The 16545-nt window shown below is 35.9% G+C and overlaps 1 protein-coding gene and 1 long non-coding RNA gene across 15 annotated transcripts in view; one reads left to right on the top strand and one right to left on the bottom strand.

The window, feature by feature from the left end:
- HNRNPC (heterogeneous nuclear ribonucleoprotein C) overlaps nt 1–11743 on the top strand; it is a 45884-nt gene extending 34141 nt beyond the window's left edge. For 10 of the 13 annotated variants that reach the window (XM_006218711.3, XM_072962785.1, XM_015251581.3 and 7 more), the window contains 4 exons: nt 10065–10225; nt 10758–10871; nt 11114–11274; nt 11374–11743. In XM_006218711.3, coding sequence (XP_006218773.1) covers nt 10065–10225; nt 10758–10871; nt 11114–11274; nt 11374–11457 — 520 coding nt within the window. In that variant the 3' untranslated portion in view covers nt 11458–11743. The remainder of the gene's footprint in view (nt 1–10064; nt 10226–10757; nt 10872–11113; nt 11275–11373) is intronic. The other 3 variants (XM_015251585.3, XM_015251588.3, XM_015251584.3) reach the window with 1 other exon arrangement.
- Nucleotides 1–16545, bottom strand: part of LOC140696849 (uncharacterized) — a 97001-nt gene that overhangs the window by 25674 nt on the left and 54782 nt on the right. The gene's annotated exons all lie outside the window — the stretch shown is intronic.

Raw genomic sequence — 16545 nt, 5'->3', positions numbered from 1 at the left:
ATTGTGTTGCACTTTGGGGAGCTGTAAGCTCCTATGTTAAAATTTAAAGCGCTCCAGATAGTTTCATAAAGAGCTGTATTTGAACCTGCCTTTGATATTAAGTAGGAGGTTTTTAGGCAAACAGGCTGAAGATACATCCCTAATAAAGATATAGAGTAGTGAATATCAATAGCATATTTGGGGAAGCAGCCAAGAATAAAAGAATGGTTGATTGTAAGGGGCTTTGTATAGCATTAAGTTGTGTCCTATTAGCAGAGAGATGTTGAAGGGGAAGACACACTGTTATATCTGTGAAAGTATGCTAGTAGAGAGTGGAGAAGAGTCCAGGTGGGGGAATGAAATGCAAGACAAGTGAATGAGGCTAACCATCATATTCCTTAAACTAATATTTGAGCCCTTTTTTTATTCTAGACACACGAAGTTTTTAGATTTTGGATTAGTAAGTCAAAAAAAAAAATGGATTGGAGCTGCTTTCTGCCCCTCCCCATCTTATTGGCATTAGAGGAGCTATCTTCTTGCTTCCCTTCTTTTCTTCCATTTTTCTGATATTTCTGAGCAGCACTGGATCTGAGAGATGGGTTTTGTATATGTATATGAAGAAAGAATACATGAAATATTTAGATTTTGAAGTTTTGAGAATTGAGTGAGACCATCTGCTTGGGAAAGGCATATGATTCAGAGAGCAAGAGGGTTCTTGGCTACTTGGAAAAGCTAAGAGGTGCCCCTTTCCCCTTTTTAGGTGTCACTTTTGATGACATTTTAGATATCATTTTATGTGTAGGCTAATTTTTCATTTGCTCAGAGCCCTTCTGTTGTGTCCTTGTGGAAACCTGATCATGCTGTCAGAAAGATTTTAGATGAGTGGATAGATGAGTATGATTATACTTTGAACATAAATGTGATACGATTATACTTAAATTTTGACAATAATACATTCTTTATTTCACTTAGCCTTAGTTTTGGGCAGTTATCTTATTTTTATTGTTTCCTGGACTTTTGTTGAGTAAGGGGAAAATACTTATTTGAAGAGAAAAGCATTTAAGTCTAGATCAGAGAATTTGCTGTATGGCTCTGAATTAAGTGCTGTTTTGGTTATATTATTACCTAGTCCAAAGGTAATCTCTGCTGTTTTAGGAATCTACTTCAGGATATTCTTCATCCAGGTATACTTTGTTAAGCTCCTTGATGTTAATTTTTATTTTTGTTTCTTTTTTTTAACCTGTTGGGATTTAATTCATTTTAAAGTGCACAGTTCGTTTTATGTATTCAGAGTTGTGTAGTCATGACCATGATCTAATTTTAGAACATTTCATCACCCCCAAAATAAATAATTTACCAGCAGTCATTGCCTATTCTTTCTCTATCCCCAGGCCTAGCAACCACCAATCCACTTTCTGTCTATAGATTTGCCTTTTGTGGACATTTCATGTCAGTGGAATCTACAGGGTGTGCCTTTGTGACTAATTGCTTTCATGAATGTTTCACTGTTGATCCATGGTACACCATATGTTAGTACTTCATTCCTTTTTATTGTTGAATTACGTTCCATTGTATGGATAATACCACGTTTTGTTTATGCATTCATTGGTTTGTGGACTTTTGACATGTTTCCATATTTTGAATAATGCTGCTCTGAATATCGGTGTACAGACTTTTGCATGGACATCTGTTTTCATTTCCCTTGGGTATGTACCTAGTAGAATTACTGGGTCTTACAATAATTCTGTGTTTAATCTTTTGGGGAACTGCCATACTGTCCTCCAAAGCAGCTATATCATTGTACGTTCCCATCAGCCATGTATGAGGGTTCCAGTTTCTCTACATCCTTGCCAACATTTGTTTTATTATGTATCTTTGTTATTTAAGCTATTTTAGTATGTGGTTTATCCTATTGTGGTTTTGATTTGCATTTTGTTAAAAGCTGGGATTGAGTTTTCATGTGCTGATTGGCTATTTATCTTTGGAGAAATGTATTCAGATCTGTTGCCCAGTTTCCTAGTAGGTAAGGCTTTTTCATATATTCTGGCAATGTCTCTGGATACAGGATCTGATACTGACATTTTTGAAGTTTATTTGTTTATAGTATCACCATTTGGCTTTGTGATCATAAGAAATGTGTGACCATCAATACTGAGGACATTTAGCTAGTTTGTAAAGATTATGGTTTTGTTATAGACTGAAAATTTAGAGAATTCTACACTCTTGGGAAATTTTTCATAGACAGTAGGTAGATACCTATGGAAGGAACAAACTAAAATAGTGCTGTCCAGTAGAGCTTTGTGTGATGATGTCATATTCTGTATCTTCACTGTTGGTGCAATAGACAGCCACTCATGGCTTTTATCACTTGAAATGTGGCTAGTGAGATGAAGGAACTGAATTCTAAATTTGTTTTAAATAGTCACACATGGCTAGTGACTACTCAGTTGGACAGTACAGGTCTAGAATGCTGCAAAGTTAGTCTTAACTGGGTCAAACAAATTTTGAGTATGAGAGTTACGATGACTAAAGACTGCTTACCAGGAAGGAAATGAGAGAACCCAGACTGTAGTTTTGGAACAAAGTTGACAAGATTATTGAAAGACTATCCAGGAAACTTAATGTTATTTTTCAAGAGAGAAAAAGACAATCCTTTTGATAAATAGTGTAAGCTTATATTTGGTACCCTCTTAAGAATTGTAACCCAAGGAACAAGAACCAAAGTCCGCCAAATAGAATTTGACTTGTTGAGGCATGTAAACTTTTCAAGGACCTTTATTACCGTACAGTGATAAGTATGTTATTAGTATGAGATTAGTGGAGTTCAACAAGCAGATCAGATTAATAGGGTGCAAAAAAAGGGAAAACTCATCTATGGAAAATTGTGTTTTTGATTTCCTTACAGCAAGCCTGACATAATAGTCTCGAATTAGGTATATTATAAGCAAAAGATCCAATTTTTATTTTGTAACGAATAGCTTGAAAAAGGATTCGATTTTGCAGTAGATTATTATAGTCAACTTTTGTCCTATTTTCTTAGGGAAATATTCTAATAGTCTTTATAAAGCTAGGTAAAAGGCAGACCAATCCTCCTGGCTTTACAGTTATAAGGGTAGGTTTGGTTTGTTTTCTGGTTTTGATTATGTGACTTATGATAAATTCTTTCCTGGAGGCCAGTTTTGGAAGGCCACTTTCTCAGCAAATATTTGTCAACATCTTATTGTGAGGTGTTACTGTGTGCACCAGGGGTACTAGTGGAAAAAATACATGGCCTGAGAAGATGGATGGGTTGAACACCTCATATAGAGCATGTTAAGATGTTGTTTATCTTAGTTTTTACTTTGAATGAGGGGAAGCCATTGGAGAATTACAAGCAGAAGAGAGGCTCTTATTTGTAATACTTTAACAAGATTGCTCTAAAAATAGATAGTAAGTGGCTGATGGAAAAATTCAGGCAGTCACTTGAGGAAGGACCAGGGAAGTGACAATGGAAGAGGTGAGGAGTAATTGAATTCTGAAGTTAATGCAAACAGATTTGCTCTCAGATCTATCTGAGGGCTGAGAAAGGAATCAAAGATGTCACCAAAGTTTTGGCCTGCATAACTAGACTGGGAGTTTATAGAAATAGTGATGGGGAAAGAAATAGAAGGAACCAGAGTGAGGGGTGAATATCACAGATGAATTCTGGACATGTTATTTTAAGCTCCTTATTGGACATCTACTTCGAGAGATGTTGACTAGGCAGTTGTTTATATGAGGTAAATGGCAGTCATCTGTTTGTAGGTTGTACGTGAGTGGAGATAGAAAATGGAGATCCCTGGAGACGGGAGTTCAGGAATGAGCAAAGATGACTGAGAATGTCACAAAGAAAAAAAGTTGGAGAAAAAACAAGTTGTGTGAACAGACATGTTATTTAAGTAATGTGAGAAACTGTCTGATTTAGCAAGTGTGGAGTTCATTGGTGACTTTGACAAGGGTAGGTTTTAATAATAGTGGAGGCACAAAACTTTGCAGGGAGATTCAAGAAAGAATGGAAAGAAATTGTGGAGATGGCACAGAAAACTTTTTTTATATACAGTAAAGTTTACTCTTTCAGTATACAGTTTTTACATGCATAGCCATGTATCTACCAGTACAATCAAGATGTAGATAGTTCCATACCTCCCCAAAATTTCACCAGGAAGCTCCTTTGTATGCAGTTCCTCCCTCCCTGTCCCCTAACAACCACAAATCTGTTATTTCAGACAACTTAAAAGAAGTTTTATTCTAAGTGAAGGAGAGAAGTGTACTCTGACCTGACTTGATAAAATGAGAATGTAGGAATGAATGGGCTTATATGTTCTTAATATATGGTTTATAAACAATAATTTTCTAAATACTTTTATAATTTCAGGGGTTTTTTTGTTTTTGATAAAAATTGGACCACACTGACAATTTTAAGACATTATCTTTTGGAAAGGTTCAAAGTGACATTTGGGGATGTGTGTTTAGGACAACATGACAAATGAATAATAGTATAATTCTTTGGAAATTCAGGGGTCTTGAAAAGATTATCACCTGGATGGGAAGTTTTATAAACAGAAGCAAAGGCAGGGGTTTAAGTTAACATTGTCTTGCATCCAGTCCTGTTTCTAAAAGGATTGATTAAGGACTCAAAGCAATCTGCATTTTATCACCCAGATTATTTTTTGCTTTCAGGTGAATTTTCAAATTGTCTTCCCATGGTACTTCTAGTTATATGTAAACATAGTTTCCTAATGAATCTATCAAGAAAATTCAGCGTATTTGCTTTGAGATGCAGCTTTTCATATTTTAAGATTTATGAAATTGGATGCATTTTTAAATGAGTATGTACATTTAATATTTTTTCCCTCATAAAACTAAACAAATCAACGGGACAATTTTTAATGAAATGTATCTTTTTTAATACCAACAATTCTTTACAAAAGAAGATTGCAGAACCAATTATTGACTGGTACTATTGGTTCTACATATATATAGGTGCTATTGATTCCTGCTGTTTGTAAGTAGCAATGCACATGGTGTTCTCCAACCTTGATCATTGTTATTTGGGCAAGGTTTGTAAACCTACAGAGGTAATAATAACCTCTTTTTTCCTTTAGTTACAAAATTCTTTAGTTAAAATTTGATAGTGTGGTTGCCCCTGTATATTGAATGATCCTGTGCAGCATACTGGTTTATCTTTTTAGTACCTTATCATTTAGATGAGCATTACTTGCTGTTTTTATATTTGACTGTCATACAGATAATCTGTATCCTTAATGGAACATAAAGTGCAACTATGCAAATTTAGCGTGGTAATAGGCACTCCATCCATAAATTGCATTAGCAAAACAAGTGTAAGTTAACAGTTGTATCTAGCTTGGCTTCTCCCAGACTCATCAAGGCAATGTTGTGGAGGGGTGCCTGCACATACAACATTTAGCAATTCTCTTAATTTAGAAATAAAACACAAATTATAGGAATTTCCCTAGTTGATTTATTTTTAAGCACAATGGCAAGAATTCCAGCTACATCATGGAAATGGGGTTTTTGGGGGGTGGGTCAGTATTTGACATGACATAGTTTCATATTTTCATTTTAATGTAAACCTGAATTAAACATATTACATAGTCATTTTTAGCACTTTCTTCCTTACATAATTAAAGCAAAGTCAATGGCCCATTCATTTGTAAAATTTTGAGATTTAAAGAAATATATACTATTACAATTACATTAGGGTAAACTTTTAAAATTTTTGGTTTTCAATAAGTATTTATATGTTAAGAATTGTATACCATAGTTTTTAATAACAAATTTCAGATAATTTTATTGTGTTAATTACTATATTAAAAAATGGTAAGATATAAAGTCTACTGAGGGATTGTACCATCAATATCGTCCAGTGGATGTGTTTTGGGAGTTTTAAAAATGATTGGAAAGTGGTTCCCTTAATCATTCAAATACGGTTTCCCATTTTACAAAGAGTGGGAAAGAAATACCAGAAATACATTTTATAATGTTTCAAATATGCCAGTTATTGGAAGGTCTTGATTCTTGAACAGTTTTTTAAATCCTGGTTATTCATGAGGATCAGTAGTTGATATTCTGCTTGTGTAGTATAACATGTCAGTACGCAGAAGGCCAAAGATAAATAAATTTTGTAAAATTTTTTTCTACAGCACTGTATAGCATAATGTTATGTGAAGGGTGTGTTCTGAAGGTTTGCTTTGGATGATATATTGGGAAACCTGTAACTGAAGTTGCAGATTGTTGTAAATCGGAGCACACTGGTAGGCACCAAACTTGCAGTGGTTACAGTAGCAGATCTTCACTCAAGGCTTTAGTTTAAGTTCTTTAAGTGAATTGTTAGCGTGCTGGTTACTATCTGTATTAGAGTCTTGGTGGCAGCAGAGTTTGAGAAAGGTATTGTCATTAGATAATTAGGAAATTATTTCACTAGAGCTAGGATGGAAAAACCTACACTTTCGGCTTTTAAACTCCATACATAATTTTTGCGATCTAGATAACATTGTTTTCCATGGCTTTCTCTAGCTCTGTCCCACAGACTACATTTTACTGATATTTATTCACTGGAATTTTGTTCATCTTCACTTTCTTAAAATCATTCCTTTTGAATCTTACGAATTTGTACATACTTTCCTCTATGCCTCTCTAAATATAAAGCATGCTTCTCAGAAATGAGCACATAGTATTCTAGATTTGATTCTGATTAGCTCAGATAGAATAGAATATTGCTGCTGTTTCTGTATGAGTGAGTTTTAACTTTGTGGATAGGTCCATTCACAGAATTTTAGCAGACGATTTCGGGGAGTCTCAGACATTCTAAAGCCCAAACATAGTAGCCTGTAAAATCAATTGCTTTTCTGGGAAAATCAAAGGTAATGAGAAAGAAACTTGAAAATTTCCCATTATAGGTGAAAAATAATGAAGTGGAAGAAAAAAATACCTCCTAACCCTTGAATGAAATTTTAAGGGGATTACATATTTAAAATGAATTTGATAAATCAGTATTATTTGGGGAGGGAGAATTAATTTTACTGGATTGATTGTTCTCACTTATTTTTTTCATATTGTATTTATTTTTTATTCGCATTTTTATATGCAACAATGTCTGAAAATTAGTTTCCAGAATTTGATGATATGCTTAAAATTATTTTTAAACTGTCCATATTTTTAAGACAGGAAGCAGCTGTGGTACATTAAATACATTCAGGAGTATGTAGATTTTTACTAATATATTCTAGTTGTTTCTACTTTAGTAGTGATAGAACTGTATTATTAATCAGGGTTTTTGAGACGCAAAGATTACTTTGTGTTACATCTGGTCATTTGAGAACCTTGTCTTTAAAAACCTGTACATTTAATAAATCAATAAATTAAATAAAAACATTTAATAATAACAATTGTAATGCTTATGTTTTAGCTTGGAGATTAGGATAGAGGATTTTTGTCTTATTTGTTTAGAGTATTAGCTAGCTAATGTATGTCTAGAAATGTTTTAATTTTTTTTAAATGGTATTTTAACTGCCTTTTATTCTGACTGGATTTTATATTAACACTTAGTATCCAGATTTCTGATTTAGGGTATAGTTGTAATTCTCTTAGTGTTTGGTGCTTGTTCCTCTGGTAATAATGAAACCTTCATGAAGACTTTTTAAGGACTTGGGTTTTATCAGTACGGGATCAGCAGCTGTTTTGTTGCCTCATGTGATTTACTGTATAGCTTTTTTGGGGGGAAAATGGTTACTTAATCTGTAGCTGATTCTTTAAGCTGTCGTATTTAGCTTCCTTTAACCATAAGGGTTATCACAGTAGGTATGGTTTCTCTTGGTGCTTTCTCCTCATGTTTTCAGAATCATGCACTTTGGCATTTTACAAGGCAAGATCTACTTAAACGTCCTTAAAGGAATCTGGGAGTTATTTTGAGAGTCAATTTTTGCTTAAGCAGCAGTTAAGTTCTGTGGCACTAAAAGCCCTTTGGCATTACTAGTTGATCTTTTTAAATATGTTTTTCCCCCCAGAGAACGAGAGCATTTGACTTCCATTTGTGTTCATGGGGCCATTACATAGATTCAAAATACACTGCATTTCTTGTTTCATTTTTGGTATGGCAGTTTACTCTTGTCAGATGAACTAGTATGGTTCAAAAGGAAATTCCAGTGCCAAGAAGTGTAGGGAATCTGGAATGGCTAGCTCATTGGTTTGGAGTGAGTGGATTGGGAGGTAGATTAGATCTCTGAATCCAACAGGGCTGAGGCATGAGCTGTTTCATGCCTTAAAATGGGGATATAACTTACATTTTTACCACCAGAAATTGTGCAAAGTATCATCACTTCATACAAAAGGAAATAGTTTCTGAACATTGATATTTTATGGTTTCTGAAAATTTGGGACCAAAATATGAAAAGCTTTATGTAAAAACAGAAGATAGTAGTGATTATAAAAAGTTACTGTTAATAAGGATCTCGTTTGTTTGTTTTTGTTAATTCCCATAAATGAATTATAACTGACAAACAGCTCTGTTACTATTTGTCTACTGAAAAGAAACCTTTGCAGAAGCACTAAGGCCATCCTACTTTCTGAATCTTACATTTTCTTATTTCCTTGGGCTCAAACTTAAAGGTGTTCCTTATTGGAGCTTTTAAAACAAGATGTATGGGTGCTTTCGTAACTTTTACTATATCATTGATTCTTTGGCATATGACAAGTCAGTAGCTACTTGCTTCACGGGGGAACGTGTTGGGTGGTCAATATTAAAAACTTTTTTTTTAACATTTTTTATTGATTTATAATCATTTTACAATGTTGTGTCAAATTCCAGTGTTCAGCACAATTTTTCAGTTATTCATGGACATATACACACTCATTGTTAAAAACTGTTTTAAGTGTAGATTGGTAGTAAGTTGGGTTGAGCAGAAGAGAGAATTGTCTATGAGACTATAAAGTCAGTGTTCCCAGTACCAGCAGGAATTCCAAAGCTTTGAAGTTAGGCAGAGCAGCAGTTGGTGGGTTTTTTAATAGAAGAGTTAAGTTAGTAGCTAAAAAGGTGCAGAACTGGAATTATAAGAATTTGGGGGGCGTATGGGTCAGATCCTGGGTTCAGTCCCCAGTACCTCCATTAAATAAATAACTAACCTAATTTACCCCCCACCTCCAATTTTTTTTCCTACTTGTGTATCTTAACCTTTTATGCTGCCACACAGGCTTTTTGTAAAACTAACAACGTGGAATGAAGAGACTTTATAGAGCTGATATCCATGTGTAGGAAGTTTTTGTATTTTGATATTATCTCTTCACAAATGTAAGGGTCAGTAGCAAGCCATCGCTTTGGTATACCTTTAGCAATCACTGGAATACTTATCCAGTGGAAGCAGCAGTCAGTGATCTGGGGGGAACCAAATGTATGCTAGGCGGTGGATTTAGGCACTAGTGAATAATGAACAAGATAGACAATATTTTCTGTCCTTGTGGAGCTTATGCTAAATGTTGTTAAAATTGGTATTTACACCCAGCTAACATAAATAGTTGTTTCTATAGGCCAAAAAATGGTTAATGTTGGCAATCTTGTATGGTTTTTACATGGATTCAGCATAGTATTACTAACTAGGGGTATTATTTCTATGCTTCTGTGGTTGAAAAGATCAGGGATTTAGCTAACAGTAGCTCTGTTTGTAGACTTGGTTAATTGGAGTCTTTTAATGAGTAGTTTATTTGGCTTATTTGAATTGTTTATTGTAGCAAATATATGAAAAGAATAAGATCTCTGTAAAAAGTAATGTTAATAGTGCCATTATACAGAGGAGACTTTTTATGTCTAGTGCTTAAGGCAACCGTGTCATTGCGTTTGTGTATATGTGTAGTATTTTCTTAAAAGTAGCTGCAGTATTGAACATAGTGAAGAATTAAGGATTTTACTGGCCTTTTGAATGAAATTTAACTTAGCAAAAGGAAATGATTGTGAGACACTGGACAATAATTTATTATTTTATAAGGACATCATTGTTTGAATCTTCCTGGCTTCATTTTAGTTGTGAAGGAATTGTTTTCCTTTTATCCAATAGGATGTACAGTTACCCAGCACGTGTTCCTCCTCCTCCTCCTATTGCTCGGGCTGTTGTGCCCTCAAAACGCCAGCGTGTATCAGGAAACACCTCACGAAGGGGCAAAAGTGGCTTCAATTCTAAGAGTGGACAGCGAGGATCCTCTTCAAAGTCTGGAAAGTGTATGTATTATTATTATTACAGCTTTGTGATTCTTAATATTTCTTGTGTATTGAAATCGGGAAATTAATGCAGTTAATAATGTTCAGATTTTGAACAAATGGCTTTTTGCATAATCAAAATAATGGAAGAAAAGAAAATAGTGATTACGAGGCCAACCCTAGACAGTCTTCTATCCCTAAGACCTTGGTAGTTTGAAAAAAAGTAATTAGATTTTAGGAAGTTGAGGCACCTATTCAGTGTATGAAATATTGTCAGTAAAACAGTACAGAAAGTGCTTTAAAATAGAATTGAGGTCTTTAGCAGGCATACGAAAGTAAGAATGCAACTGCTAAGGGAGTAGGCACATTAGATTCAGTTTTCAACTACCAGCTTAAAGATCGAAGGTCCCCATTACTAGGACAATCTGGTGCTGACTCAGTTTCTCTCTAAGGGATCTGTTGGCTGCTGGTGTATAGCCTGGTGGAAATGTGTATGGTAACTGGTAGCTTCTGGTACATCTGATTCTAATCTGGGGTTTTGTTTGTATTAAAGTGAAAGGAGATGACCTTCAGACCATTAAGAAGGAGTTGACCCAGATAAAACAAAAAGTGGATTCTCTACTGGAAAGCCTGGAAAAAATTGAAAAGGAACAGAGCAAACAAGGAGGTAAATGGTCCTATTGCTTGTTGGGTGTAAGTAAGGGCTAGTCACCTAAGATAGTTGAAAGTATATGTTGGAATAGTGGGATATAAAGCAATTGAATATGAAACTTGCGGAGTTTGACTTGGGAAGGGCATTTGTGTGGGAGGATTTAGACTTGTGCTGCAGTTCTATGATCATTAGTGGGGATTGTCTACATCCTGTGGACATTACTTGCCCCTAGACAGACTTGTCCTTCTCATCCCCAGTAGAGATGAAGAATGATAAGTCAGAAGAGGAGCAGAGCAGCAGCTCCCTGAAGAAAGATGAGACTAATGTGAAGATGGAGTCTGAGGGGGGTGCAGATGACTCTGCTGAGGAGGGGGACCTACTGGATGATGATGATAATGAAGATCGGGGGGATGACCAGGTGAAAACCACGGGAAAGGAAAGAAAGAGGTGGTGGAGGGGGGATCAGGGACACATGGAGTGCCTCTAACTCCATCCTATTTGTGTCTGTTTCTCACAGCTGGAGTTGATCAAGGATGATGAAAAAGAGGCTGAGGAAGGAGAGGATGACAGAGACAGCGCCAATGGCGAGGATGACTCTTAAGCACATAGTGGGGTTTAGAAATCTTGTCCCATTATTTCTTTACCTAGGCGCTTGTCTAAGATCAAAATTTTCACCAGATCCTCTCCCCTAGTATCTTCAGCACATGCTCACTGTTCTCCCCATCCTTGTCCTTCCCATGTTCATTAATTCATACTGCCCTGCGCCTAGTCCCATTTTCACTTCCTTTGACGCTCCTAGTAGTTATGTTAAGTCTTACCCTGTAATTCTTGCTTTTAATTTTGATACCTCTTTATGACTTAACAATAAAAAGGATGTATGGTTTTTATCAACTGTCTCCAAAATAATCTCTTGTTATGCAGGGAGTACAGTTCTTTCCATTTATACATGAGTTCAGTAGTTGCTTCCCTAACTGCAAAGGCAATCTCATTAGTTGAGTAGCACCTGAGAGCAGCTTTGAGTTAGAGGTATGTGTGTTATACCCCACATAAGAGTGCTGTGTGGGGCTGTTCAACACGAATGTAACAATGTATTTTTGCGAATGAGAATTGGCATGTCAAATGCATCCTCTAGAAAAATGATTAGTGTAACAGTCTTAAGATTTGTTTTCTAAAGTTGATACTGTGGGTTATTTTTGTGAACAGCCTGATGTTTGGGACCTTTTTTTCTCAAAATAAACAAGTCCTTATTAAACCAGGAATTTGGAGAAAAAATAAACACCCTGGTTTTTTATTTTTGTATTTTATAATTGTTTACTTCAAATTCTTTGTTTCACAGCAGCCCCCACAAACTCCCTAGAATGTATCACATGTATTTTTCTTTGAGTCAGAATTACTATGCATACCAACATACACTACTCAGCTTATGCCTCATTGCAGTGGATGAATTGAGACCAGTAACTTGGCTGTGGAATGGAGATTCTTTTGCAAAAAACAGCTTCTATATCCTAGTGAAAAAGTTTGGAAACTACATTAGGCCTTTTCATTAATGTTTTGTGGTCCATTTGGCACCCTTTTTGAGATCGTTTCATGTGCTAAATTGTTCCATCCTTAAACAGAAGCGGCTCAAACATGTCAAGATTTTAGGAAAAGTGAAACAACTGGAGAATGAAACCTGTTTTCTTCCATTTTGTCCTTTTAATTGCTATCTATAGCCCCAGTTACCCTCTGAATTCTGAGTCTGTGCCTTTCTGGGTAAATGAGAACATGGAGTTGTACATTTATTTTACTTCAGTTCCGCCTGTAGGAACTAATTTTTGCCCCTTCCCTCCCAACTTGAGTAATTGCAATGATCTTTAGGCATGTTAGTAGTTAGCACACAGACTTCTAAGAGTGGATTTATTAAACAGCTGTCAGATTGGTGATGCTTGCCTAGTCCTGAATGGTCCAGTTATTTGTTTTATACTTCAGTTTTTCCAGCAGAGCATGACAAAAACATGGTTAATTTGGACTATTATTCACACAAACCCATACTGTTTCATAGTATGAGGCAATGGCATTCCAACCTACTATGGGCAGGAGTCCTGTCCTATTTATAAGAATCTCATAAATCATTTCATATAACAGATAACAAAGTAGAATAGAAGGGAAAGGCTGAACTATGGACTGCCCTTGGGTCTCAGATCCACAGTATTATAAGTAGCTTTTCTGTGATAATTTGGGCAAAATAACTTTTAACCACCCTGTTTTCTGATTTTATACATTCTTCATATGCTACACAAACTCACTTTTAGCACATAACTCATGACAAACTCGATGCTTAGAAGAAGGGTCTGAGTTCTAAGACTAAGATGCTGATAAAACCTGTTTGAGATTATAACGTTAGCCATCAGTATTTTAAAAAGATACACTGGGCCAGTTAGCCCAGGCGTGAAAACCTGTTTTTAATTCCATATGAAACCAAGTATTGAAAGAGACTGGAAAGCCCTTTTTAATAGCTAGAGAAATAATCGTACACTCTTAGAAAAGACACACACACACACACACACACACGTGTAGGCTTACTGATAAACACTGACTTGTATTGATGAGGAAGAGTCATTTCACACTCTAGGTCTCAGGCTACCATGAATTACATTTCCTCATGTAACTTAGAACTTTACACTGGGTTTGTATAATCACAGGTGTGCTCTTAATACTTGGAAATTCAGGCTTCTACACCAAAACTACATTATGTTACATATTTTTAAAATTCTGATCAAATGCAGATACTACAGAATTTTTTTAAAAAGAGGCTAGTGTTCTTAAAGGTCACTGATTAGATGGTAGGCTTATCTATAGTCACTGTTAACATTACCTAACCCTGGGTCCCAGGAAATGAGATTGGAGTTGGTTCAATAGAAATTACAGAGACAAAGCAATAGGGTTGACAGTGTAGGTAAGGATGGAAGACTCAACAGTTTCAGAATCAATGATAATTGTTTAGAGAGTATTTGGGTAACCTGACAGTCTCAAAGACAGGCTTTATAAACTTCAGTGGAAGTAAGATTTAAAAGTAAAATAAGGTGATGCATTTGTTTGGGTGTAAAATTTAGAATAATGGATTTTCTCAATATCTCATGAAATCTAAAAAAATAGCCTGAAGGCTTTTAAGAATGCAATTTCCAACCAGGTTGGAAAGCAAGAGAAGTAGTTTGGTTGAGTGAAAAGGACACATTTCTGATGGTACGTAATTTTTAATTGGGAAACTTCTTTGGAGCTCACCAGTTGGAGTGGATGACAAATTTGGAATGCTTGAAAAGGGATTCTCATTAGATTTTAGTTCAAATGATACCTCAGCATCTGAAACCTGCAAAAATGATTAGTATCAGTCAATCCGTGTTTTAAAGCTCTTGTACAGATAGAACTGCATATAACGGAAAAGGGAAATAATGCAAACAGGAACGAGATTGTGGTAAATTGGAAGGAAATAAACTGAAGCTCAATGAGGATTGAGAATGTAATGGAAAGAGTAGAACAAAAATCATACGAGCCATACAGTAAACATAAAATGTCAATGAAGGAATCTACTAGACAACTTTAGTAGCATTATGTTCAAAAGAATAAAGAGCTAAGGAAAGCAAAGCCCCAGGGGTATGATATGGAAAGTGAAGAAACAGAGCAGGTGACAAACTACTTCACAAGTACTAGTGTTTTTAGTTAATGCAGGTGAAAAGATGGATGTGTCGTGGAAACAGTTGGGGAGTAGGAAATAGCTGTATATTTAATGAGATCAGTTAAAAAATGTAGTTTGCTCTGAGAATGTGTGGCTGGCCTCTGACAGCACTGACTGACCACTGATGCGCTAATTGTATTTCCAGGAGAGAACCAGGAAGCATCTATTACCAAACTGTGGACTGGGAGAATGAAGGACTTAGCCACATAAACTTTCCTACTGACAGCTGACCTTTTTATTTAATATGAGGAAAATTCAGCTGCCCCGGTGTTAAATGGGGTTTGAATTTCTGGACCCTAGTTCAGATCACCTTGGCCAAGGAAATGCATTTCAGTTGAGAGGGTTGGAGAAAAATTCATAGTACCCTGATTGAGGAAACCAGTTAACAATATAGTAAACAGATGTGACTTAGAAATGAAAGTTCCCAGTAAATGTTACGTATAATATGCAGAGTGGGATACTAATAAGTAACTAAAGAACCTCACTTTGTCAATGCTCACAAGACAAAAGGTATTTATACTATGATGTTTATTTGACTGTAAGAAGCACTATGTTGGAGAATTTCTAGTATTTGGAATAAAGTAGAAATTTGGCTGGTTAAACTATATAGAGAAAAAGCTGGATATAGATGTATACCTGATCGAGATGACAATTCCAAATGTTTAGAGAGGACTAAATTAGGGGTGTTTGAAAATTCTAAGTTATTCCAAGAATTCTTGTTAATCAAATTAATCCTACTGAATTAAAGTAAATCAAGGAGAAACTCTCAAAACAATATGTGGTTGCATTAGTATTTTTAAGTTAAAGAAAAAACCCAGTTATGAAAAGCAGGACCTGTTGAGAGAATGTTGAAGAGTTAAAGCCCTGTTGTGAGCTAGAGTGGGACTCTTCCCCATCACTTAAATTGCAAAACAGTAAGAAAAAAAGGGCTAATGGAATGTGGTAAATGCCAAAAAGGAAGGAATTGTAGCCCAAGGTGAATGGGGTATAAGAGGGTGCGACGCTCTCAATTTCAGTCCTGAGCATGCCAGATTATTTTTTAGGTACCACATGGGAATCAAAGAGAGGCTAAGGGGAATTTGACAAAAATTTGCTTTTTTTGCAAAAAATAACTCCTCCAGGCCTTTTCACAAACCTAAAAATGTAATTAGAAATCATTACTAGTATATTTGCAAATTAGGTGAGTAGTTCTCAATCTTGGTTGAGCATTAAAATCACGAAGACTACTCCAGACCAGTTAAATCTGCAACTGGGACTCTGGCATCAGTATATTTTCAAGCTACCAACATGGAGAACCACTGTGGCAAGAGGCAAAAGTGCCCCCTGGTAAATAAGGGGAAAGCGGAAGGATTAGGAAAAGGCTTTGCAGAGAGGGTCTCTTGAGGGTGGCTAGTAAGGAAGTCAGTAATAAAAAGAATTTTATTACTTGTAATATGATGAGTGTCTTAAGGCAGGTGCTTGCAATAAGTTATAGTGTTATGCTTCATTTGTGGGAAGGGTGCATGCGCCTGCATTAAAAATGACCAATGAATGAGAAGCATCTGGGTAAGGTTACAAGTTGAAAGACTAGGGTTGAGGGAGAGGCAAATCCTTGTTCTTGGAGGCTGCAGGAAAGCATGTTGGATTGCCCACCACCCCTGCTACTTCAGGGTACAATGGAACTTTCTGTGTTGATGGAAATTTTTCATAATGCACTGACCAGTGATGGGAGCCCTGTGGCTGAGCCCTTGAAAGGTGGCTACTGTGACTGAGGAATTGGATGTTTTTATTTTTAAAGTTAAATAGCTGCATGTAGCATGTGGCCACTTTACTGGACAGTATAGTGTTAGAGTACTGAGCAGTTTGCACACAAGTGCAGGTACTGATTTCTAACTGAAACTTATGTGAACAAATGCAACCGTTCCCAAGATATTTCATGTCTTGAGTTCATTGAAAATACTGTTTACAGGCCCTAGGCACTAACATTGAAGACTTCCT

This window comes from Vicugna pacos, chromosome 6, assembly GCF_048564905.1.
Source record: "Vicugna pacos chromosome 6, VicPac4, whole genome shotgun sequence".
In the NCBI taxonomy this organism is placed as follows: domain Eukaryota; kingdom Metazoa; phylum Chordata; class Mammalia; order Artiodactyla; family Camelidae; genus Vicugna; species Vicugna pacos.
This window is presented reverse-complemented; position numbering and strand designations above follow the sequence as displayed.